At 39.5% G+C, this 27,272-nt stretch overlaps 1 protein-coding gene across 1 annotated transcript; it reads right to left on the bottom strand.

The window, feature by feature from the left end:
• Positions 1-1,161: 1,161 nt before the first annotated feature.
• On the bottom strand, positions 1,162-27,272 carry SLC22A10 (solute carrier family 22, member 10). Its single transcript, NM_001101917.1, is given in 10 exon segments — positions 1,162-1,273; positions 3,585-3,788; positions 5,064-5,172; positions 6,730-6,944; positions 17,302-17,417; positions 19,922-20,045; positions 21,511-21,679; positions 21,782-21,936; positions 25,796-25,899; positions 26,858-27,272. Coding segments are annotated over 10 exon segments (1,641 nt in total). The 5' UTR covers positions 27,242-27,272; the 3' UTR covers positions 1,162-1,212.

The following is a 27,272-nucleotide window of genomic DNA, read 5'->3' as shown; positions in this document are numbered from 1 at the left end:
AAATTACTGAAGTGACTTGGGCAAGCCCTGCCCAATACACCTGCCCAAAACTAGTTGAGCCCACTGACCCTAAACATGGGCCTGCATAGAAGTGAATTACCTCACATTTTCCCAGCCTCCAATCACCTTTCCAAATGCCTGAGACCAGTCCTCTTCTTTGTATCATAAATATCTCAGGTCTCTGGCCTTTTTGGATGCAGATCTGAGATTTGTTCTGTTGTATCCTCACTTACTACCTCACAAATAATACTTTCTCTGTGGCAAATCTCAGTGACTCAGTGTTTGACTTGTTCTGCAGTGGGCAAACCTAGATGGATTACAAATTTGACAAGCAAGCCAGGAGATATGTCTAGACAGCCCTATTGCCCATGGTTCTTTGGCCCCTTGACAGTATTGATAGCCTATGGATGAGTCCAAGCAGCTGCCTGGTACACACTGCCCAAGATTTCCCTCAGACACAAAAACATCAATATTTTCAAGTAACCTAGGCATATCCCAAACAGCTCAGTGCTTTTAGGAATAAAAAAAATTATCTAACATCCCAGAAGTTGAGTCACAATGCTTGGCATCCATCAAACATTACCAGGTAAGTAAAGTTATAGGAAAATAGGATACATGATGAGGATAGAAACTATAAATGAAGGAAAAAGACAAACTGAATAGTCTTACATCTGTTACATAAAATAAACTTACAGTTAAACATCCTCCCACAAAGAAAACTACAGGTATCTTCCCTGGAAATTTTACCAATTATTTAAGAAAGACGTATAACCCATTTTACCCAAACTCCTTCAGGAGTAGAAGAGAAAAAAATGTTTTCTAACATTCATTCTATGTGGGCACCATTGTTCTGATCATGGAATTATATTCCAAGAAATTATGTTTGTGTGTGTGTGTGTGTGTGTGTGTGTATGCTTAGTTGCTCAGTCGTGTCCAACTCTTTGACTCCATGGACCATAGCCCACCAGGCTTCTCTGTCCATGGGATTTCTCAGGCAAGAATACTGGAGTGGGTAGCCATTCCTCTCTCCAGGGGATCTTCCCAACCCAGGGATTGAACCCATGTCTCCTGTTTAATTGCAAATTAATGCCATGATTGTAAATGGGATTCATTTTACAGTATATTTTCTTGTTAGTATGTAAAGATAAAGGAAAACTCCCATTTTTTTCTTCATGTTTTTATTTTTCTCACCAGTCATCTCATGAAATTCACTTAAAATTTTGTCACTTTTATGTAGAAATCTTTTTCATTTGCTTCTCTTGAGACTGTTTTGCTGGAAAAACAAAACAGAAGCAAATCAACCAACCAATTAGCAAATAGAAACAAACATTAAAAAACAGAAAAAAAATAAGTTTGGATGCCCTCCCTGCACAAGTAAAAACTGATCCTCTAACCATCAGCTTCTTATAATCCAGTAAAACCCATGAGAGATTAACATTGATGCTGCAAAACCTGTTGACAAGAAAGCAAATTTGAAGGATGCTGCTCTCACTTGTCTCTTTAGATCTCTGGCCAATGACATCTTTGGAAAGTCAAGAGGCAAATGGGAAATGTTAACCCCATTTGCTATGCATTGAAATGTGTCCCTTCAAAAATTCATATGTTATTTAAAGAGTTGTGTTAATAAAAGAAAAAGTTTCTTAAAAATGCATATGTTGAATCATCACATAGTACACCTTTTAAAATTCCTATTGTACATCCTAAATAAACAATTTGTCAGTTATACCTCAATAAAGCTGGAAATAAAAAAAATTCATATATCCAAGTCTTAACTCTCAGTATCTAAAATGTGACATTATCATATTTGGAAGCATGGTTCTTGCAGTTATAATTAATGAAGATGAGGTCATCCTGGAGTAGGTTATGTCTCTAAACCAATTTGACCGGTGTCATTATACAAAGAGGATATTTGGACATAGAGGCATACCAGGGAGATAGATGCCATGTGAAGATTGGAGTTACGCTACCACAAGCCGAGGAACTACCAGAAGCCAGGAGAGACCTGAATCAGACCCTTTCCTAGAGCCTTCAGAGGGGGCGTGGCTCTACCAACAACTTGAGCTTGGACTTCTAAGCTCCCAAACTGTGAGAAAATACATTTCTGTTGTGCGATTCACTCAGTTTGTGGAACCTGATTATAGAAGCCCAATGTCACAAAGATACCATATTTCTCACATTAAAATACTTTTACTAGTTTCTTTTTCCTCCTATCCTTGATACTTTCATTGAAGTGTAGTGACAAAATTTGCCTGAATCTTACAGGCTCATAAACAAGATTAATTTCTTTATTACCATTTCTTTTTTTTCCCCTATAATATGATTTATTTGTTTTAAACGATAATAAATACCAACAATTTCATACCAAGAGAAAAGTGTAAATAATCATTGTAATAGGATAATTTCTACAGCTTGTTCCATTTTTAATGATAATTAATTTTTCTCTCAAAGCTGTTGAATCTCTCTTGCTCAGAGAAAGAGATCTTATCTAGTTAGTTGAAATGCCTTAATTCAAATTAGGTAAATTGTTTTATGAAACAAAAAATCCAAATTTCTTCATGAGGTTAGAACCCATTAATTGCAAACAATAAAATATATGATGTTGGAAACACATACATTTAAATATGAGTTATTTTCATATCCCAGATATATTTTACTCTGGGCACTGAATGATACAGCATAGAATGACTAACACATTGCACTTAAACAGGAATGGGAAACAATAAAGAAATGACCAAAACCTCAAAGAGTTCAGTTCATTACTTCTAACCAGTAGTGAAACTCTGTGAAATATTGCTTGTTATTATTTTTTTAAGTTGTCTCTTTGGTCCTCTGTCCCCCTCCAACTATCAGCCATTTCAGGTGGTTTTCCTAATCTCAAATGCATACAGTGAGATTTCTCTAAAGTGCTGTTTACACTTACTGTTTCCACTTCCTCATCTCTCATTATTTATTCAGTCTTCTCAGACTTCCGTCCATGTTTTTCCACTGAGATAAGACTTGTCTAGCTAAATATTTTGGTCAAGTTGTTGTTGATATAGCATGACACTCCCAGTCATTCTGTATGAGTGATCATGCCTCCAGATTAAAATTTCCTTTCTAATATCTCAGGCTCTTGTGGATCCCTGAGTTGGGAAGATCCCCTAGAGAAGGGAATGGCTACACTCTCCAGTATTCTTGCCTGGGGAATTCCACGCACAGAGGAGCCTGGAGGGCTACCGTCCATGGAGTCACAAAGAGTCAGATACAACTGAGCAACTAATATTTTCTTTCTTGTGGACTGAGTATCATTAAATACCATCATGAAGGCAGGAGGATATGCCATCACAATAGAGCTACTTATCATCTCTTTAGGACTAAAACTACCAACAAGAACAAGATATAGAGGATCTCTGCAGTCTAGACTGGAACTTGTAATGGATAGACATGACCTCGCCACTCATGAAGGCAATGGCCCAAGATAGACGTATTCCAGACAAGGCTTATCTCCCCCAGTGATCTGAAGGACCCACGTGGTGTGTTGCCTTTCTCACCCACAGATCCAAAGCACGCAGTCCCTCCCAAGAGATGGTAGAAGGTTTACTCACGTATTTTCCACATCCTGGATAGTGTCAGACAGAGGCATATTTCTGGTTTCAGGTTGGAAAAGGACAACAAGACCAGCAATGATGGGAAAGACTCCGTAGATGATCCAGGGCAGGGTGGGTAGATACACCACTAGGGTCATCAGGAGAGGAGCCAGTGCTGCCCCACACCTACTAACCATTGCATCTAATCCAAAAGCTTTTGCCCTAAGGGATAAACAAGAATATATAATAATCCAGTAAAAATCCACATTTGTAACTTATGATCTATTTTTGATGTGATTATGTAACACAATAAAACATAATTATTATATATGTATGGGCTTTATGAAAAACACTTGATTTTGTGGTTTGCTATGTGCTTTTCCATCTGTCTTTGACAAGATTGAGATGTGTTAGACCCATTTTCATAATTTTAAACAGATGCATTGAAATACTGTTCAGTATAGTACATGGCACCAAGTCATCTTTAACATTTATATTAAAACATCACTCTTTAGAAAATCCATATCCAAAGTCAACAGTAATTAAAATCAAATCCACATTTTGTTTTTATTTCCTAATATTTTTGGTACTTCACATTTCTTTTCTAGGCATTTATTTTGTCTTTATTTTTATGAATATTTAAAATATTTACATTTTGTATAAAAATTCTGTAACCTATTTTCATTCATTATTTTTTTTTCAGAGTCTACTAAATTTTTTATTAAAATGGAAATTCCTAGGTAATAACTTGGCAAGGACTTTTGGGGGTAGATTTTCTCAATTTAATGTCAAAAAACTTTGAAATCTTGCATTGTCTCAAATTATATTCCAATTTTGCATGTAATTTTACCTCCAATTTGGGTCTTGGTGGGAATAGTACAGGAAAATTTCTTTAAAATGTTGTATTGGTTTTGGCCATACAACAACACAAATCAGCCATAATTATACATATATCCTCTCCCTCTTGAGCCTCCTTCCCTTCCCCCCATCCCACCCCTCTAGATAATCACACACCAGGTTGGGCTCCCTGTGTTATATAGAAGCTTCTCACCAGATACCTATTTTACACACAGTAGTGTAAGTATGTTTATGCTACTCTCTCCATTCGTCCCACTCTCTCCTCCTCCACTGTGTCCACAAGTCTGTTATCTATGTCTGCATCTCCATTCCTTCCCTGCAAGGAGGTTTATCAATACCATTTTTCTAGATTCCATATACATGCCTTAGTATATGATATTTGTCTTTCTCTTTCTCACTTAGTTAACTCTGTATAACAGGCTCTAGGTTCATCCACCTCACTAGAACTGACTGATTCGGTATTTTGCATTTCTGTTTTACACTCATACCTGGAACTTACAAATGGTAGACTACCACCTTCTTACATGTGGAATTAGAACATTTTCCTGGTCCCTTCCCTAAACCACAAATTTTATTAAACTATTGGACACTATATATCAAACATTAACCAGGCTTCCCGAGATATAAAAAGTCTTATACTTGAGAAGAGTGGGCATGAGTTCATCACAGTGGACACAGTAACTGGTGACAGCAGCAGCAACACAGCTGATTCCCACACTTGCCAAAGCCACACGCAGAGGCTGCATTTCTGGACAGAGGAAGATCAGTGGGGTTAAGACAACTGTGTGGAGACAATCAGCATCCAACAAGCTTAGTCAAGACCAACAGCTCTATAGACTATTTGAACATTGGTTGTAGAAAATATTACAATAGTAGAGATCATGGAGTCTTTTATAATCTGAGAGATATAAAATTATCAACATAGGTTGTAAAATGTACATAAAATGATCCGGATTAATTATAGCAAATCTCTCTGCATATCTGAGATTTGCCAGAGAACAGGAAGAAAAGGTGAGTCTGGTAGAAATTTGCATCTACTTATTCTGTCCAATACTTATTATATTTTTATTGTAGAAGGTAGAACTGTCATGTGGAAGACTCAGCTCTAAAGTTAAGGACTTCACAATTAAAGTGTAGAATTTAAAGAGACCAGTCATCCTAGGTTCCTTGGGATTTAGGAGGTTTTAGCAATGTGGGATTCTCATGGAAAAAATCAGGAAACTCAGGTAAACCTCAGTGAGTCAATTGATCTAGTGTAGAAACAGCATTGCCATGGGTATGACACCAGAGAGTAATAGGAAGACAGGACTGCTCTGTTAGTGGAAAGGCTAAAGAGAACCCAGGTCTACCTCAATGTTAGACATGAGGAACCAGGAAAGGAAACTTTTGTTTGGATAACAGAACCACTAAAAAAAAAAAAAAATCTGGAGAAACAGTTTTCTGCACAGTATAAAAAGAAATCTAGTTATGGCTTTATAATATTGTAAAGAACACTTGTAAGGGAGTAAGCTTGTGTCATTAGTGACATTCTGAGAAGCAGAGCCTGCCCATCTCTAATGCTGTGCAGCACATTCCTGCACTGGGAGATGGTAAAGTATTGTGCCCATTATGGTTCTCCTAATCAATACATATTTTCATTCTATTAACTTATAAAGTAATCTAACATGGAATGGACAGGGATTTTAATCTGCTTAAATCCTGTTCCTGCTGTTTACGCCTTCATTCCTTGGAAAAAGGAGATTTCTTTTTTTTTTTTCATTTCCTGCTGCTGCTGCTAAGTTGCTTCAGTCGTGTCCGACTCTGTGCAACCCCAGAGATGGCAGCCCGCCAGGCTCCCCTGTCCCTGGGATTCTCCAGGCAAAAACACTGGAATGGGTTGCCATTTCCTTCTCCAAAGCATGAAAGTGAAAAGTGAAAATGAAGTCGTTCAGTCGTGTGCAACTCTTCGAGACCCCATGGACTGCAGCCCACCAGGCTCCTCCGCCCACGAGATTTTCCAGGCAAGAGTACTACAGTGGCGTGCCATTGCCTTCTCCCTTCATTTCCTGAGAGACTACCATAAACAAGAGCTGTAGTCATGGTGACTTAACAGTCTTATTTGCCCTTCACTGACCTTTGTTTTTTTTTTTTTTTTCCCAAAAAATATTAACAGAAAACCTCATAAATCATCAGATTGGTTTGGGGGAATACTTAGCTCAAAATATGAACCTGTCTTTAAACCTAATTTCAGACAAGTGTGACCAATTACAGTCCCTGAAGGATGGGGAAAGACCCTTCCTTTCCCCAAAGTCCAGTCTCCCCTCACCTTGGGGCACAAACATGTTGGCCAAAATGGAAAGTCCCACCAGGAACAAGAAAAGCATCTGCGTTGGTCGACGGCCCTTGTAATTCAGTACTACAAGTGCAAGACATCGGGCTAAGGTGGTAAGAGCTCCAAAGATGACCTGGAACAGGAATATATTGCTTCCAAAGTGCTGTAGATTCAGAGAGATGCCATAAAGGGGTACTGTGACAGCAAACCTGCAGTGAACAAAAGAAGAAAGATGCAAGCCATAAGGTTTAGAGCCCAGGTGCTGCAGCTGATGATTTTATCCACCCAGGAGGCTAAAGAATAAAGTCTCAACCTAGTTTCTTCAATTTTAGATGGTAAAGTTACCATAAATAATTACATGGCTATAAATGAAAACAATATTCCTTTTGTCCTTTTTGGAGTTTCTAAGCAAAGAGTTATCAGTAAAAATATAATGTGACTCAATCGCCAAACTGGATGGTACAGAGAATTTGAAAACATAAGCATTAAAACTAAAAATTTAGGGAAATAACTTCTTTTTGAGGGTTGTCTGTATGCAGAAAGTCCTCCCTTTCTTCACCCAAAGCCAATACTGTAAAGCACTTCCCTTTTCTGAACTAGTGAGTGAAACTGCAAAGAAGCTACCTGGGTCCCCTTGACTTGGCAGCATAGCATGCTGGTGTCCAAACAGAATTCTGGGAAATTTAAAGTTCATATCAGATTTCATGGGGCTAAAAGCAAATGTAAGAATGCAGGAAAGCAAACATGCACCAACTGCACCATCAGATATGGAATCAAAGATTCCCGGTGAGGATCTACCTTTTAACCAAGGAGCATCTAAGGGAATGGAATCCACTTTAAGGATCTACTTCACCAGAGAGATCTAGACTTAGAAATTGCAAGAGAAGAACCCACTAGAGCAATTGCAAACAGGGCTTCTCTTGACCATTATCTGTACTTTTCCCTTACATTCTGATCGTCTATGATTCAGAAACATAAGTTCATGTCCTAGTGGATATGAAAAGGTCAAAAAAGCACAATGTAGTTAAGTGAATCAGCAGTCTACTGATATATGTCTGGAAAGAGATAAAATATACTGTTCAATAGTCACTTTCTTAAGTTTGGCAGTGGATATATACTGTCTTGTGTACTTTTTTGGTCCATGTGCATACATCTTCAAAAATTCAGAATCTAAAATTTCTCCTCCTGACACTACCAAAGCATTCCCTCAAGAGATAACAAACAAGACTTTCACAGAAGGCCATGTACTAACACACACAAAAAATGTATCCAAATTTTAAACAAAAGTCCATCAATATTGAAGTACATATAAACACTGTAGTGTATTCATGGAATGGAAAACAAAAACACTAGGGAGGAGAATGGGAGAAGGCAATGGCACCCCACTCCAGTACTCTTGCCTGGAAAAATCCCATGGATGGAGGAGCCTGGTAGGCTGCAGTCCATGGGGTCGCTAAGAGTCGGACCTGACTGAGCAACTTCACTTTCACTTTTCACTTTCATGCATTGGAGAAGGAAATGGCAACCCACTCCAGTGTTCTTGCCTGGAGAATCCCTGGGACAGGCGAGCCTGGTGGGCTGTTGTCTATGGGGTCACACAGAGTCAGACGCGACTGAAGTGACTTAGCAGCAGCAGCAGCAGGGAGAATAATCTACTGTTACATGCACCTGAATGCGTGAGTCTATATGAGTGAGCATGAGACACAGGGGCCGTTCCAGAACCCTTTATAATTTACTTTATGTGAAGCTCAACGTCAGGGCACACACGTCTAGAGTGAAGGATAGCAGAACAGCTGTTAAGTTTTGTTTGGCAAAGGAGAGGGTGGTTGAGGAGAGAAAAGGGGTGGTGCTGGTGGTGGTGGTAGTGGGGCACTCCATGGGATTTACAATTTTCTATCTTGATCTGTATGTTGGTTACATTTTTATATACTGACATACTCATTGATTTATATATTTAGATATATATTTAAATATTCCTGATCTCTTCGTGTTTCTGTTTGCAACACTTGCATCAATGAAAACTGAAAGAAAAAATAAAGACAATTAAGTGTGCAAATCTGTACTGCAATAGAAGTTCTCAACATCAATCTCCAGTGAGGAGACTGATACTGTGATATGACATAATGAACTGTTTATAATATAGTCAGCTCCATGTGAGTCTTATTTGCTGTGTTTTCCTCATCTTTCTTTTTAAATTTTTTTATTTAAGGATAATTGCTTTACAGAATTTTGTTGTTTTCTGTCAAACCTCAACATTAATCAGACATAGGTATACATATCCCCTCCCTTTTGAACCTCCCTCCCATTTCCCACCCCACTCCACCCCTCCAGGTTGATACAGAGCCCCTGTTTGAGTCTCCTGAGCCATACCACAAACTCCAGTAGGCTATTTTACATATGGTAATGAAAGTTTCCATGTTACTCTCTCCATACATCTCACCCTCTCCTTCCCTCTCCCCATGTCCATAAATCTATTCTCTATGTCTGTTTCTCCATTGCTGCCCTGTAAATAAATTGTTCAGTACCATTTTTCTAGATTCCGTACATATGTGTTAGAATACGGTATTTATCTTTCTCTTTCCGACTCACTTCACTCTGTATAGTAGGTTCTAGGTTCATCCACCTCATCAGAACTGACTCAAATGTGTTCCATTTTATGGCTGAATAACATTCAATTGTGTATATGTACCACAACTTCTTTATCCATTCATCTGTTGATGGACATCTAGGTTGCTTCCCTGTTCTAGCTATTGTAAATAGTGCTGCAATGAGCAATGGAATACATGTGTCTTTTTCAATTTTGGTTTCCTCAGGGTATATACCTAGAAATGGGATTGCTGGGTCATATGGAGGTTTTTTTCATACCATCTTCCACAGTGGCTGTATCAATTTGCATTCCCACCAACAGTGAAAGAGCATTCCCTTTTCTCCACACCCTTTCCAGCATTTATTGTTTGTAGACTTTCTGATGATGGCCATTCTGATCAGTGTGAGGTGATATGATATTTCATTGTAGTTTTAATTTACATTTCTCTACTAATGAGCAATGTTGAGGATTTTTCATGTGTTTGTTAGCCATCTGTATATCTTTGGAGAAATGTCTGTTTAGGTCTTTTTCCCACTTTTTGATTGGGTTGTTTGTTTTTCTGGCATTGAGTTGTATGAGCTGCTTGTTTATTTTGGAAGATAGTCATTTGTCAGTTGTTTTATTTGCTATTATTTTCTCCCATTCTAGACTTGCCTTTTCACCTTGCTTATAGTTTCCTTTGCTGTGCAGAAGCTTTTAAGTTTAATCAAGACCCACTTGTTTACTTTTATTTTTATTTCCATTACTCTAGGAGGTGGGTCATAGAGGATCTTGCTTTGATTTATGTCATGGAGTGTTCTGCCTATGTTATTCTCTAAGAGTTTTATAGTTTCTAGTTCTACATTTAGGTCTTTAATCCATTTTGAGTTTATTTTTGTGTATGGTGTTAGGAAGTGTTCTAATTTCATTCTTTGACCTGTAGCTGTCCAGTTTTCCCAGCACCATTTATTGAAGAGGTTGTCTTTGCACCCATTGTATATTCTTACCTCTTTTGTCAAAAATAAGGTACCTATAGGTGCGTGGGTTTATTTCTGGGCTTTCTATCTTGTTACATTGGCCTAGATTTCTGTTTCTGTGCCAGTACCATACTGTCTTGATGACTGTAGCTTTGTAGTATAATCTGAATTCAGGAAGGTTGATTTCCTCCAGCTCCATTCTTCTTTCTCAAGACTGCTTTGGCTATTCGGGATCTTTTGTGTTTCCATATGAATTGTGAAACTTTTTGTTCTAGTCCTGTGAAAAATGTCATTGGTAATTTGATAGGGATGGCATTGAATCTGTAGATTACATTTGGTGGTGTAGTCATTTTCACAATATCGATTCTTCCTACCCAGGAACATGGACTATCTCTCCATCTGTTTATGTCATCTTTGATTTCTTTCATTAGTGTCTTATAATTTTCTGTGTACAGTTATTTTGTCTCCTTAGTAAGTTTATCCCTAGATATTTAATTCTTTGTGTTGCAATGGTGAATGGGATTGATTCCTTAATTTCTCTTTCTGATTTTTCAATGTTAGTATATAGAAATGCAAGGGATTTCTGTATCGTGCAATTTTACTAAATTCACTGATTAGCTCTGGTGATTTTCTGATAGTATCTTTAGGGTTTTCTATGTACAGTATCATGTCATCTGAAAACAGTGAGAGCTTTACTTCTTTTCCAATCTGGATTCCTTTTATTTCTTTTTCTTCTCTGATTGCTGTAGCTAGGGTTTCCAGAACTATGTTGAATGATAGTGGTGAAAGTGGACATATTTGTCTTGTTCCTGAGCTTAGAGAGAATGCTTTCATTTTTTCACCATTGAGAATAATGTTTGTTGTAGGCCTATCATATATAGCCTTTAGTATGTTGAGGTAAGTTCCTTCTATGCCCATATTTTAAAGGCTGTTAATCATAAATGGGTGCTGAATTTTGTCAAAGGCTTTTTCTCCATCTACTGAGATTGTCATATGGTTTTATCTTTCAATTTGTTAATATAGTATATCACATTGATCGATTTGCATATATTGAAGAATCCTTGCATTCCTGGAATAAATCCAACGTGATCAAGGTGTATGAACTTTTTGATGTGTTGCTGAATTCTGTTTGCTAAAATTTTGTTGAGGATTTTTGCATCTATGTTCATCAGTGATTTTGGCCTGTAGTTTTCTTTTTTGTGTTATCTTTGTCTGGGTTTGGTATCAGGGTGATGGTGGCCTCATAGAATGAGTTTGGAAGTGTTCCTTCCCCTGTAATATTTTGACAAGAGTTTTAGAAGGATAGGTGTTAGCTCTTCTCTAAATAGTTGATAGAATTCTTCTGTGAAGCCATCTGGTCCTGGACTTTTGTTTTTTGGGAGATTTTTGATGACTGCTTCAATTTCAGTGCTTGTAATTGGGTTGTTCATAATTTTTATTTCTTCCTGATTCAGTCTTGGAAGATTGAACTTTTCTAAGAATCTGCCTGTTTCTTCCAGGTTATCCATTTTATTGCCATATAGTTGTTCATAATAATCTCTTATAATCCTTTGTATTTCTGCATTGTCTGTTGTAACCTCTAATTTTTCATTTCTAATTTTGTTTTGATTCTCCTCTCTTTTTTCCTGATGAGTCTAGTTAAAGGCTTGTCAATTTTATCTTCTCAAAGAGCAAGCTTTTAGTTTTGTTATTCTTTATTATTGTTTGCTTCATTTCTTTTTAATGTATTTCTGCTCAGATCTTTATGATATTTTTCCTTCTACTAATTTTGGGGGGTTTTTTGTTCTTCTTTTTCCAGTTGTTTTAGGTGTAAAGTTAGGTTATCTATTCGATGTTTTTCTTGTTTCTTGAGGTAGGATTTTATTGCTATAATCTTCCCTCTTAGAACTGCTTTTGCTGCATCCCATAGGTTTTGAGTTGTCATGTTTTCATTGTCATTTGTTTCTAGAAATTTTTTTATTTCCCTTTTGATTTCTTCAGTCACCTGTTGGTTATTTCAAAACATGTTGTTTAATCTCCATGTGTTTGTGTTTCTTACCACTTTTTTCCTGGTAATTGATATCTAGTCTCACAACACTGTCATCAGAGAAGATGCTTGATACAATTTCAATTTTCTTAAATTTACTGAGATTTGATTTGTGACCCAAGATATGGTCTATCCTGGAGAATATTCCATGTGCACTTGAAAAGAGGGTGTATTCTTCTGTATTTGATGGAATTTCCTGAAGATATAAATGAAATTCATCTCATCTAATGCATCATTTAAGACTTGTGTTTCCTTATTAATTTACTGTTTTGATGATCTGTCCATTGGTGTGAGTGGGGTGTTAAAGTCTCCTACTATTATTGTATTACTGTCAATTTCTCCTTTTATGTATGTTAGTGTTTGACTTAGGAGAAGGCAATGGCTCCCCATTCCAATACTCTTGCCTGGAAAATCCCATGGACGGAGGAGCCTGGAAGGCTGCAGTCCATGGGGTCGCTAAGAGTCACACGACTGAGCAACTTCACTTTCACTTTTCACTTTCATGCATTGGAGAAGGAAATGGCAACCCACTCAAGTGTTCTTGCCTGGAGAATCCCAAGGATGGGGGAGCCAGGGGTCTGCCGTCTATGGGGTCGCACAGAGTCAGACACAACTGAAGCAACTTAGCAGCAGCAGCAGCAGTGTTTGTCTTATGTATTGAGGTGCTCCTATGTTGGGTGCATAGATATTTACAATTGTTGGTCTTCCTCTTGGATTGATCCCTTGATCTTTACGTAGTATCCTTCTGTATCTCTTGTAGTATTCTTTCAGGTCTGTTTTTATCTGATATGAGGATTGCTACTCCAGCTTTCTTTTGCTTCCCATTTGCATGGAATATATTTTTCCATCCCCTGACTTTCAGTCTATATGTGTCTTGAGGTCTGAAGTGGGTTTCTTGTAGACAGCATATATACAGGTCTTGTTTTTGTATTCATTCAGCCATTCTGTCTTTTGATTGGAGCATTTAATCCATTTACATTTAAAGTAATTATTGATATGTATGTTCCTATTGCCATTTCCTTAATTGTTTGGGGTTGCGTTTTTAGATCTTTTTTCTTTTCTTGTATTTCTTGACTATATAGGTCCCTTTAACATTTGTTGTAAAGCTGGTTTGGTGATACTGAATTCTCTTAACTTTTGTTTGTCTGAAAAGCTTTTTATTTCTCTATCAATTTTGAATGAGATCCTTGCTGGGTACTGTAATCTTGGCTGTAGATTTTTCCCTTTCAGTACTTTAAATATATCCTGCCATCCCTTCTGGCCTGCAGAGTTTCTGCTGAAAGATCAGCTGTTAGGTGTATGGGGTTTGCCTCATATATTACTTGTTGCTTCTCCCTCGCTGCTTTTAATATTCTTTCTTTGTACTTTGTCTTTGTTAGTTTGTTTAGTATGTGTCTTGGTGTGTTTCTCCTTGGGTTTATTCTATATGGGAGTCTTTGTGCCTCTTGGACTTGATTGACTATTTCCTTTTCCATGTTGGAGAAATTTTCAACTATAATCTCTTCAAAAAATTTCTCATAAACTTTGTTTTTTTCTTCTTCTTCTGGGACCCCTATAATTCAAATGCTGGTGCATTTGATATTGTCCCAGAGGTCTCTGAGACTATTCTCAGTTCTTTTCATTCCTTTACTTTATTCTGTTCTTCAGAAGTTATTTCCATCATTTTATCTTCCAGCTCACTGATTCATTCTTCTGCTTCAGATATTCTGCTATTGATTCCTTCTAGAGTATTTTTAATTTCAGTAATTGTGTTGATTGTCTCTGTATGTTTATTCTTTAGTTCTTCTAGGTCTTTGTCAGTTGATTCTTGTACTTTCTTCATTTTGTTTTCAAGGTTTTTGATCATTTTTACTATCATTATTCTGTATTGTTTTTCAGGTAGTTTGCCTATTTCCTCTTCATTTATTTGGACTTCTGTGTTTCTAGTTTGTTCCTTCATTTGTGTAGTATTCATTCATTTTTTAAACTTATTGGGTTTAAGGTCTCCTTTTACCAGACTTCAAGGTTGAATTCTTTCTTCCTTTTGGTTTCTGCCCTCCTAAGGTTGGTGCAGTGGTTTGCAGAAGCTTCATATAGGGCGAGATTTTTGCTGAGTTTTTGTTTGCTTGTTTGTTTGTTTGTTTTTCCTCTGATGGGCAAGGCTGAGTGAGGTGGTAATTCTGTCCGCTGATGATTGGGTTTTAGCACTCACAGGGTGCTACTGGTGGTTGGGGTCTTGTATTCAAGTGGTTTCCTTTCTGTGAGTTCTCACTGTTTGATACTCCCTTGGGTTAGTTCTCTGATACAAGTCTAGGGTCTTGGAGTAGGTGCTCCCACTCCAAAGATTCAGGGCTTGACCTCTGGTCAGGGACAAAGATTCCACAAGTGGTTTGTTATGGAATTAAGTGAGATTAAAACAAAAATGCAAAAATGAGAAACAAAAGATGAACCTCAGACAAATGGCAGTTACAAAGTCAGGCAAATAATAATCAAAATAATGAAATATACACATATACATATACACCCATAAGCAAAGTGAAAACAGTCCAACAAAAATAAAGAACACAGTAGATTAACCTGGCAAACAAAAGAAATAAAAAATATATATATTTACCAGTTAAGAACAAAACTAACTAAAAGACAAACTGGAAAACAAAACTAAAGCAAGGTGCCAAGTGGGGAATAAAGCAATGAAAACAAAACTAACAATTATGTTGAGAGGAAAGGAAAGAGAGACAGGAAAGAAAGAACAGATATGCAAAGTTAAATAGAGGTAGATGAAGAAGATTTGTATATATTAATGATTAACTGCAGGGGGAAAAGAGTAGGAAAAACAAACAAAGGAATAAATGTAGAATAATAGTTATAGGTTTAAAAGATTAAAATTTTAAAAAGAGGAAAAAAAAAAAAAAAGGAAAACATCACAGAACTGCAAAAGCCCAATGTAGAGGCAGAGGTTTATATCAATAATAAAAAAATGTCACTGAAAAAAAAAAAAAAAAACCTCAAAAGCTTTATTAGGTTTCATAGTGCCAATAAAATCGACAATTACAGCAGAGCGAGGGAAAAGGGAAAAAGAAAAAAGAAAAAAAATCCAAAAGAATCTACAGAACAAGTCAAAACATAAGAATAATAAATGTTTTTCTTTTTTTTCTTTCTTTCTTTTTTTTTTTTTCTTGAGTCACTGCTGTCAGAGTCCTTTCCCTCGCTGGGAGTCACAGTCCACCTCACCTCCCTAGAATGCTCTCCAACACTGTGCTGACCTCTGGACCTGCTGTGGGGGCAGCTCAGATTCTAATCTGGTCCTACTCCTATGTGTTCTTGCTTCCAAGGTCCACATCTATCAGAATTAGTGCATTTTCTTTTGTGAGAGCTCTCAACAACATTTTATATACTCCATAGACACAGATTCCACCTAGTTGATCGTGTGGATTTAATCTGCAGCTTGTACAGCTTGTGGGAAGGTTTTGGGTCTTCTTCCTTAGCCACACTGCCCCTGGGTTTCAATTGTGGTTTTATTTCCACCACTACATGTGGGTCATCCACTGGGGTTTGCTTCTGAGGTTGCCCTGGAGGTTTTGGGTTTGCCCCTGTGAGGGCCAGGTGTGGAGGTGGTGCAGCTGCTTGGATCACAAGGGTTCTGGCAGCACCAGGTACTCAGGGAAGTTGGCAGCTACAGCAGCAGGAAATATAGTGATCTGGAAGGGTATGGCAACCAGTATTGGCCAATATGCTCCAGTATTCTTGCCTGGAGAACCACCTTCCCTGACAGGGAAGCCTGGCAAGCCACAGTCTATAGGATCATAAAGAGTTGGTCACGACTGAAGTGATCTTGTGTGCATAGATGCAAGACATTTTTTGCCTGTGGCAGCTCTGCCCCAGTGAGAGTTGAGCATGAAGTTGGCGCAGCTGCTTGGCTTGCAGGGACCCTGGTGGCACCAAGTGTGCAGGGACACGGACTGCCTCTGCTGCAGGAGTTATGGCCCTATCAGAGTCGTTCTTCGAGCCTCTTGTAGCTGGTGGTCAGAAGGCCTCTTTGGCCATTCTTTCCTCCTAGCTTCTCCTATTCAGGCCCTTGGAGGGCTCCCTTACCTGGGGTCCTTCTCTCTTGTTCCATATATCAGGCACATAGAAGGATCCCCCTGGCTGGAGTCCTACTCTGTAGATCGGCACATCAGTCACTGAAAGGAGCACCCTGGGTGGGGTCCTGCTCTGCAGTTCAGTGCATCAGGCATTTGATGGGCCAGGCTTTCTATTGTTCAGCTACCAATGCTGGTGTGTGGAGAGAGAGAGGCTATGGTGATGGCTTCACCCCCTACATGTGACTCAGCAGTATCGCCTTGCTTCCATGGCTGCCATGTTTTCTTCCATCGGCATTCCCCACCACAATCCATCCCCTGCCTAATCTCCTCTCAATCTGTCTCTCAACAGTCAACAGCACCCCTCGCCCTGGGATTGCTCCACAATCCCCAAACTCCAGGTCCCAGCCACTATACCTTCCAGGGGACCCACATCCCTGTCCAGGGTATGTATGGCTGCAGCAAGGACTGTCTGATTCTCATTTCATTTAGGCTGCCACAGATCAGCTGTTTCACTCTCAACCTTAAGTGTTTCTCCTCTGTCTTGGACAACTGTCCCACTGTGGGGACTGGACCCCTGCTTCAGTTCCCCCTCCCACCAAGGGCAGGTCCAGTCCTACTACTAACACTCCTATTTTTCCCCCTAGTTCCTTCATCCTACCGAGTTTTGCATGGTTCTATATATTCTTTTCCTCTGGTCAGGTACTTCTGTCTGCTCTCAACTGATATTCTGCATGCACTTCTATATCTGAAGGTGTATTCCTGATGTATCCGTGGAGAGAGATGCACTCCACGTCCACCTACTCCTTCGCCATCTTGTACTCTCTTCCTCATCTTTTAACCACAAATAAGCCCTCCCTCTCACAACACTGTTGTAACCTTTTGTGATAAACAGATTCATGTTCCCATTCAAGTTGTCATACATTGTGGGTAGCCCACCTCACAAAGAGGAGGAGACAGATCCTTTTACGCAGGTTGGGTGTGCGGAAAAAGTCAAACACAGTAGTTTTGGTCTGTGCTCCCTCCAGCTCCTCCTGCATGGTCACTCTCAAACCCTTGAACAAAAGCAAACAAGTATCATTTGCTAGTATAGTGCCAGGTATTGTGATGAGTGCCAGTAGGATAGGAGAGATGTGTGTCCTTTCTTTCTAGTGTAATATATTTAGGTATTACCTAAATCAAATCCCTTACAATTATACAGTGGAGCTGACAGATAGATTTAAGGGATTAAATCTGATAGACAGCATGCCTGAAGAACTATGGGTGGAGGTTCATAATATTGTAAGGAGGTGGTGACCAAAACCATCCCAAAGAAAAAGAAATGCAAGAAGACAAAGTGGCTGTCTGAGGATGCTTCTCAAATAGCTGAGAAAGAAGAGACGTGAAAGGCAAAGGAGAAAGGGAAAGATATACCCCATCTGAATGCAGAGCTCCAGAGAATAGCATTGGGTGACAAGGAAGCCTTCTTAAGTGAACAATGCAAAGAAACAGAGGAAAATAGAATGGGAAGGACTAGATATCTCTTCAAGAAAATTGGAGATACCAAGGGAATATTTCTTGCAAGATGGGTATGGTAAAGGACAGAAATGGCAAGGACCTAACAGAAGCAGAAGAGATTAAGAAGATGTGGCATGACTACACAGAAGAAATACACAAAAAAGGTCTGAAGGACCCAGATAACCATGATGGTGTGTTTACTCACCTAGAGTGAGACATCCTGAAGTGTGAAGTCAAGTGGACCTTAGGAGGCATTATTACGAACAAAGCTAGTGGAGGTGATGGAATTCCAACTGAGCTGTTTAAAATCCTAAAAGATGATGTTGCTAAAATGCTGCACTCAATATGTCAGTAAATTTGTAAAACTCAGCAGTGACCACAGGACTGGAAAAGGTCAGTTTTCATTCCAATCCCAAAGAAAGGCAATGCCAAAGAATGTTCACACTACTACACAATTACACTCATTTCACATGCTACAAGGTGATTCTCAAAATTCTTCAAGCTAGGCTTCAAAGTACACAAACTGAGAACTTCCAGATGTACAAACTGAATTTAGAAAAAGCAGAAGAATCAGAGATCAAATTGCCAACATCTGCTGGATCATAGAAAAGGAAAGGAAATTCCAGAAAAACACCTACTTCCACTTCATTTACTATGCTAAAGCCTTTGACTGTGTAGATCACAACAAATTGTGAAAAATTCTTCAAGAAATGAGTATACCATACCATTGGTATTTCTCATGGCCTCCTGAGAAACCTATAGGCAGGTCAAGAAGCAACAGAATGGACATGGAACAATGAACTGGCTCAAAATGGGAAAGGAGTATGTCAAGGCTATACATTGTGACCCTGCTTGTTTAACTTACATGCAGAGTACATCATGCAAAATGCCAGGCTGTAAGACTCACAAGCTGGAATCAAGATAGCCAGGGGAAATATCAACAACCTCAGATATGTAGAAGATACCACTCTAAAGGCATAAAGTGAAGAGGAACAAAAAAGCCTCTTGATGAGTGTGAAAGAGGAGAGTGAAAAAGCTGGCTTAAAATGCAGCATTCAAAAAACTAAGATCATGGCATCCAGTCCCATCACTTCATGACAAATAGTTGGGGAAAGGGGGGAAAAGTGGAAACAGTGGCAACTTTTATTTTCTTCACTCTAAAATCACTATAGATGGTGACCACAGCCATGAAATTAAAAGACACTTGCTTCCTTGGAAGAAAAGCTATGACAAACCTCGACAGTCCATTAAAAAACAGAGATATCACTTTGCTGACAAAGGTCCGTATAGTCAAAGCTATGGTTTTGTAGTCATGTACAGATGTGAAAGTTGGACCATAGAGAAGGCTGAGCACCAAAAAAAATGATGTTTTGAATTGCATGCCAGAGACTCTTGAGAGTCCCTTGGGCAGCAAGGAGATCAAACCAGTCAGTCCTAAAGGAAATCAACCCTTAATATTCATTGGAAGGACTGATGCTGAAGCTCCAATACTTAGCCACCTGCTGCAAAGAGCTGACTCATTGGAAAAGACCCTGACGCTGGGAAAGACCGAGGGCAGGAGGAGAAGGGGGCGATAGAAGATGAGATGACTGGATGGAATCACTCAATGGAGGTGAGTTTGAGCAGACTCCGGGAGATAGTGAGGGATAGGGAAGACTGGCGAGGTGCATTCCATGGGGTCACAAAGAGTTGGACATGACTTAGCAACTGAACAATATTACACATGCAATCACAGGTGTGATGTTGATATGATGGAGTAGGTAAGGAGTTAAGGGATACTCCAGGAAATTAAACGATAACCATTAAATTTTGAAAATGAGAGCACAGAGGGGTCAGGGCATCCTGGAGAGTACATAGGATATACAATCAGTCAGGAAGTGAACTAAAGCTGAAAGCTTCTTTTCTATGAGCTTTATGGCCCTCATGGCCATAAAGAACCAGGGAATTTGTATTCTTAACTAGCTGCCCTTGTTAGAAAAGCAGCTTGTCTATCTCATTAGGAGAAGGCAGGTGTCAGTTTATGACTCACATTCAGCAGTAACCACCTTCCCTTTCTGCTCACCTCCATGTTCAGGGTTGCCTCGGCATTCTTCATTTCATTTCTGCGTGCAACTTTCTTAAGTTCCCTTAATCCTTGATCTGTTTTATTGGTGACAATCAGCCACCGTGCAGACTCCACCAGCCACCTGATGAAAGAAGGGCCCACAAGTGCAGTCAGTTCTCTCTTGCTTATTTGTCATATGGTTAATTACAGCTAATGCTTTTTGCCTTCAATCCGATATTCACCACTTCAAGTATTGGGTTAGGAAAAGGAGCTCATGTTTTGTTACATACTGCTAGGAAAATACAAGAATGACCACTTTATGTAGTACATCTAAAAGATGTTCTACATGCAAAGGATCATAGAGTTTGCAATCAAATTGCCTCTCTGCTTACTCAGCAGAAGGCTTTCCAAGAGGCCTAAGAAGCTTAAGTTTGAGAGTCCCTCACTTGCATAATTCCCTCCAAAGCTAAGCATGAGATCCAGCACATTTGTGCACGTAACATATATTCATAATATATATTATCTTGAAAAAAGAAACCCCCGAATGCATTTCAGTTCAGTTCAGTCACTCAGTCAAGTCTGACACTTTGCAACCCCATGGACTGGAGCATGCTAGGCTTCCCTGTCCATCACCAACTCCCAGAACCTGCTCAAACTCACATCCATCGAGTTGGTGATGCCATCCAACCATGTATGCTTTCAGGCCAACAAATATTGTCAATACTCCTGCCACTTCCAGCAATGTCGGTGGAATGCAAATGTAGGGAAGCCTGGTATGCTACAGTCCATGGGGTCATAAAGAGTCAGACAGCACTGAGTGAACAACAACAGCTCCATAAATGGGGGTCACCTATTTACATCTGCCCCAGTTTCCTTATCAATGAACAGAGACAATAAACACACCTTCCTGGTTAAGAGGAGAGAATGACGTAGCAGATGGGTCTGGTGTGGATTATCCTTTTTATTTCTGTCTCTTTGTACTCATGTCACTGTACTAAATCCATAGCAATCTTTCTGGGATCTACTGAATATGACTCTCCCTAGAATGGTTATAAGTGTAGGGATGAGATTATCCATAAATTACTTAAGGGAAGACAGAGTGGTGAACACATAATGTAAATCATCCAATCTGCATGTCATTTTCTGTTCTGGAGAATTTAAGCTGCTATTTTGTTAAATTGCTCTATGAATACATTTTCTGCCTCTTCCTTTATCCAATTTAATATGCAACATGGAAAATCATTGAGAACTTGATTGTATCATATTCATTCCAAAGCCAAAAAATTGAAGCTTTATCTTTCAAAAATACTTAAGTATATATTTTATATTAAGAAAAATAGTAATGGAATAACTCAATGACATAACACTGGGTAAGACTTAGGAAGCAAAATGGCAGAAAATACCTGGAACTCCCAGGCAGAAAGCTCATTGTTATTCTGTGTTCTGCTTCTCAAATCTCAAATTGAACAGAGTAAACAGATGAAAGACCCTGGTTTAGGCAGAAACAATAAGACAGTGCTCAGGAAATAAGAAAATCAATATATCCCAATTCAGCAAGCATTTTCATTCCAGGTTCCCTTAAAACACAGTGAGAGAGATGCTCATACCTTGAGGAGAAAGAGAAGACAAAGAAAGGGACAGACACCACCAGCTGCAGGGTGCGCCACTCTCGAAAGGCAAAAGCCAGTCCTCCCAGCATCATCTGTCCAATACTAATAGCACAAGTTATCAGCATTATTACCATGGCTTTAGACTGGGACCTTGTCCACTCTGCAACTAAAGGAAAACCCAATTGGGATATTAATGTTGTCTAAGGGTGAAATTTCAAGATCAAATTCAAGGCTTGGAAAATGAAGAAGGACAAAACTGTTGACTTACTGAGCAACCAGTTATTTGTTATGATGGCCACAGCAGAACAGCCTGACCAGAAGCGAAGCAAGCTGTAAATGAGGAAGGTGGGAGCAAAGGCTGTGCAGGTCCCAGAGATGGCGAGCTGGAGCAAACAGCACCTGAGAATCAACTTTCGCCCAAACCTAAGAAACAGAGAGTCAGCTTAGATTACGGAGATAGTGATAATTTGTGGTAAAAAATTAAAAAGACATACTTTGACGTTTAGCTGCTGCTGCTAAGTTGCTTCAGTCGTGTCCGACTCTGTGCGACCCCATAGACTGCAGCCCACCAGGCTCCCCCATCCCTGGGATTCTCCAGGCAAGAACACTGGAGTGGGTTGCCATTTCCTTCTCCAATGTGTGAAAGTGAAAAGTGAAAGTGAAGTCGCTCAGTCGTGTCCGACTCTTAGCGACCCCATGGACTGCAGCCTACCAGGCTCCCCCGTCCCTGGGATTCTCCAGGCAGGAGTACTGGAGTGGGTTGCCATTTCCTTCTCCAATGCATGAAAGTGAAAAGTGAAAGTGAAGTCGCTCAGTCGTGTCCGACTCTGTGCGACCCCATGGACTGCAGCCTACCAGGCTCCTCGGCCCACCGGATTTTCCAGGCAAGAGGACTGGAGTGGGGTGCCATTGCCCTCTCCATTGACATTTAGAAAATGTTTTAATAAGTGATTCTTTGTATCTGGAAGCTTGAGTACACAAGAGCCAGGTCAACAATGGAAATAGCTTCAAGGTAACATTCCTTGTTACCTAAATAAGCAGGTATAATGTTACCTAAACAAGTGTTATAATGTTTTATATAAAAAAAAATTACCGAAACTTCATCACGCAGTCATCAGGAGACCCGACCCAGGGATCAAACCCAGATTTCCTGCAATGCATGTAGATTCTTTACCATCTAAGCCAGCAGGGAAGCCCATTAAAAAACTACAGTGTTGGAAATTATAATATACTATAAGCACTCATTGTACTATCTTATGTATTTAGCAGAGTAGAGAATCTCTATAGTGTGTAGTGCTGCGGCCAGCACAGTAGGTAGGGATCAAAAGCGGTCGACGCACAGTTTGGAAAAAAGAAACTAGAGACAGAATTAAAGTTTTAAAGATGGGACTGGGGGACTCAAGACCTCTTGGGTCAAGAGCCCTGTTTCTCTGAGCCACATCACTTTTATTTAGTGTCTTGGCAAGCAGAAAGTATCTACTGTGTTACAATGAAGTCAGCTTCCTGTGTCCCCGGTCACATCTCCCGTTTTATTGATTACTCTAAACTGTTATTTTCTTGTACAAGGGCTACCACCTAACTGGAGGTCATAGACCCGCACATGCCTTGGGAAAACATCTTAGTGTGTGCACAAGCAGTGTTCTGAACTTGCGCTGACCCGGCGTTCCAAGGTCCACACTGTGTTTTTCCTTAGTTTAGCAGGGTATGACAGCCCCAACTGATGTACTTTTATTTGGGTTATACTGTCGGGGATGGGGAGCCTGGTGGGCTGCCGCCTATGGGGTCGCACAGAGTCGGACACGACTGAAGCGACTTAGCAGCAGCAGCAGCAGTACTGCTATATTTTGCTTTTATTCTTTTCCCACGATGATTTTCTCATGGCTTAGCCAGAGCAACAGGCGGCTGACTGTTAACCCCTGCAGTGCAGGACACAAGAGGGCTAAAAGTGTACTTTGTTCTCTAGCACCAGACAGGTTAAGATGCAACTGATGCAAAAGATCAGTGAAACAATGCATCAAAGTTGTTAAGGTTTATGTAAGAGTAACACTAAATTTCCATGTATTTGTAAAAATTCCAATTTTCCTTCTGCTTATGTTTTCTAATTTCATTCTGTTGTAATCACAGAAAATATTTTTAAAAAGGTTTTTTAAATAACATTTTTTGGTAACAATAACCCTGTGTACGAGACAGCAAAAGAGACACCGATGTATAGATCAGTCTTATGGACTCTGTGGGAGAGGGAGAGGGTGGGGAGATTTGGGAGAATAGCATTGAAACATGTATAATATCATGTATGAAAAAAAAATCTGAAAGTCTGTTACTCTTTAAAAAAAAAAAAGTTAACGCATGCAAAAGAACTGAAAAAACTAAGTCATTCATAGTCACAAGCAGTTTACCATTTGATGTGTTCTTCTAGGTCTCATTTGTGTATTTTCACGATAAGCATCCATTTTTATGTAATTAAGATCATACAGTTATGTATCATGCTATTTCACACATCTTGAATACTTGCCATTAACCAAAAATACACTGTGCTTAGTCACTCAGTCATGCCCAACTCTTTGCAACCCCATGGACTGTAGCCCAACAGGCTCCTCTGTCCATGGGGATTCTCCAGGCAAGAATACTGGAGTGGGTTTCCACGCCCTCCTCCAGGGGATCTTCCCAACCTAGGGATCAAACCCAGGTCTCCCACATTGCAGGCAGGTTCTTTACTGTCTGAGCCACCACTCAATCTTTAAGGAAAAAAACATAATCATGCCTTTCTTGGTGACAAAAATTTCAGAGAAGACAAAAATGGCAACAGGTCTCTAGACAAAGATACTGGCAGAGCTATGATTGAAACACTACATTCACTTCATGTTCAGTTTAAAATGATACATAAAGCAACAGAGTACACAAAGTATAATGCTTCTAAGAAGATTTATTATTCAAACTCAGCTATTAAAGTATTAGCAGGGAGGTGTGTTTTCCTTGAATTAATTACTTAACAATGCATTCCTGTAGTACAGCCAGGAGATGCACACACATCAATGGTTATCATCAAAATACAAATATGAACACATCCACACCCAGCCCTCCCTCTATATTTCCTTCTACCCCTCTGCTGCCAAACTAGATGAATAAGTCGTGACTCACATTTCTCAGAGATTGTTTAACAATTCCACATCTAAGATGTTGCCTTTTATTTTTATTAATTAGAACAAAAATATTTACAGATTGGTTAATTCACTAGTCATACTTTGTATCATACATTGTCACCTCAGGACATCTAAAAAGCCTAGAAATCTTGCAAAATTTTCTGATTTTTGGCTTTGAGCCTCATACATGGTCAAGTCTGGAGAATGCTCCACGAACCAAATGTGTATTCTTTCATCAAGAAGGGAGTTTTATCCAGGTCTGTTAGCTCTAGCAGTTTGTAGTGCTGCTCACGTCTTGTATTTCCTTACTATTATTTGGCTTAGATGTTTAACCCATTACTAAAACTGAAGTACTGACGTTCTCAGCTATGAATACAGAACTACTTTGCCCTTCAGTTATGTCAGTGATTGTTTCATATATTCTGAAGCTTTTTCTTTAATGCAATATTGCTATTATTCTGTCTCTAAGATGTGTCTGACTCTTCTCAATTCTATCAACTGCAGCATGCCAGGTTGCCTTGCCCTTCACTATCTCCTGCCTGCAATGCGGGAGACCTGGGTTGGGAAGATCCCCTGGAGAAGGAAATGGCAACCCACTCCAGTATTCTTGCCTGGAGAATCCCATGGACATAGGAGCCTGGTGGGCTACAGTCCACGGGGTGGGTCGCAAAGAGTCAGACATGACTGAGCAACTTCACTTTCACTTTCACTATCTCCTAGAGTTTGCTCAAACTACTTAAAGCGATCTACAGATTCAAGGCAATCCCTATTAAATTATCAATAGCATTTTTCACAGAACAAGAACCTCCTGTCTTGAAGCACCTTCCTCTTCTTCCCATTGGTAACTCCTTCTCAACTTTATAAATGAAGTTTATGGTAGTTCACCTCTAAGGATTATTCTGAAATTCCCCTCAGATGTTATGGAGGTGACATTTCTGTGTCCAGTACAGAGAGCCCAGTGGCAACAAAATGTCATCCATCAGAATGAGTCTAATTCTACATTTCCATCTATAACTTCCTGGGAACCAAGGCAACCCACAGTGTAAATTGTGTATGGGAACTCAGTAATGACTTCTCTATGAAACAATCATAAACTGTGAAAACATGCAGTGGAAGGGCAGCAGTGATTGGGAGACACTCACCTGTCTGAGAGATGGCCGTATACGAAGCCTCCCACCTGCATTCCAGCCATGAATACAAACTGAACCACTGATTTCTGTGACTGGTGATCACATATGAGGTCCCACTGGAAAAGAAGGAAACCAGCACAGAGGAGCACCACAGCATTTTAAAGCTCTCAGTGAGTACATTCTGCTTTCCTTTCCTACATTTACTCGGCTCTACTATTTAAGTCCCAGTTTGAGCATGGCTTTTCTAGAAATTCTCAACTCAATCTTTCAGATTTTATCAGGACAAATATTTATATTCACTTAGGACTACATACCTCAGTGATTCTCAATCTTTTTGATACACTGAAAATAGTTGAGTTTTTTGTTTTTTTTTTTTATCACTGATATCTGGATCACACCTAGAGTGAAATACACTGATTTGTTTCTCTACAATTAGTCAGGAGATGGAATTTTTTAAGGTTAATAGAAGTCCTTCCAATTACAACTAGGCTGAGAACATGCAACTAAAAATAATTTTTCACACATTATATCAAACATGTACTGATCTAAACATCAACCTCCTCATTAAATTTTAAGTTTGGTGACAGTAAAGTTCATATCCAGTTTGCTGATTTCCTCATTCTCAATTGTAATTAAAAATGAAGTTAAAGTATTAGTCACTCAGTTGTGTCCGACTATTTGTGACCCATGCACCAGGTTCCACTGTCTATGGAATTTTCCAGGCAAGCATACTGGAGTGGGTAGCCATTCCCTTCTCCAGGGGGCCTTCCTGACCCAGGGATCAAACCCAGGTCTCCTGCATTACAGGCAGATTCTTTACCATATGAGCCACAAGGGAAGCTGTGATTATAATGTAAGTTCTTGGCAATTTAAAAAGATAAGCAAAAACCAATACAATATTGTAAAGTAAAATTAAATAAATAAATAAATAAATAAAAAGATAAACAACCACTGAAAGGATAAAAGAGAACTCATTACATTATCTTCTCAGTAACTGAAGATTTGAACAGTGTCTATTTTATGTTATTCTAAACACCCACACCAAGTACTCAGAAGAGGAAAATGGGGCCTTACCTCAGTCACGATGGTGGAGGAGAACAAGCTGTGGTCATACACCCAGCCGTCCATACAGGGCTCCGTGTCCAGGCCAGTCATGTTGGCGAAGGTCCTATTCAGGTGAAGGAGCTGCCACTGGGGGTGGAGGAAGCGATGACACTTCTCTGGCTTTAAGTTTGAATCCAGTGGGATGGAGATTCTCAGGAGGACATCAGGGCTGAGGATCTCAGTGGCATTATCCAGGATGTAGACCCAGCAGCGATGACCAGGAATGGCAGCAGTGAAATTCTCCAACAGTATATGACAGGCTGCTATCCCAACAAGAGGAAGAGCTAAAACCATCTGAAGGATCTGGAATTTTCCCAGGCCACCAACTTCATTAAGGAGCTCCTCAAAAGCCATTGTGATGAGGCAAAGGGAGGGAAAATTTTCC

This window comes from Bos taurus, chromosome 29 (assembly GCF_002263795.3).
Source record: "Bos taurus isolate L1 Dominette 01449 registration number 42190680 breed Hereford chromosome 29, ARS-UCD2.0, whole genome shotgun sequence".
NCBI lineage: Eukaryota > Metazoa > Chordata > Mammalia > Artiodactyla > Bovidae > Bos > Bos taurus.
This window is presented reverse-complemented; position numbering and strand designations above follow the sequence as displayed.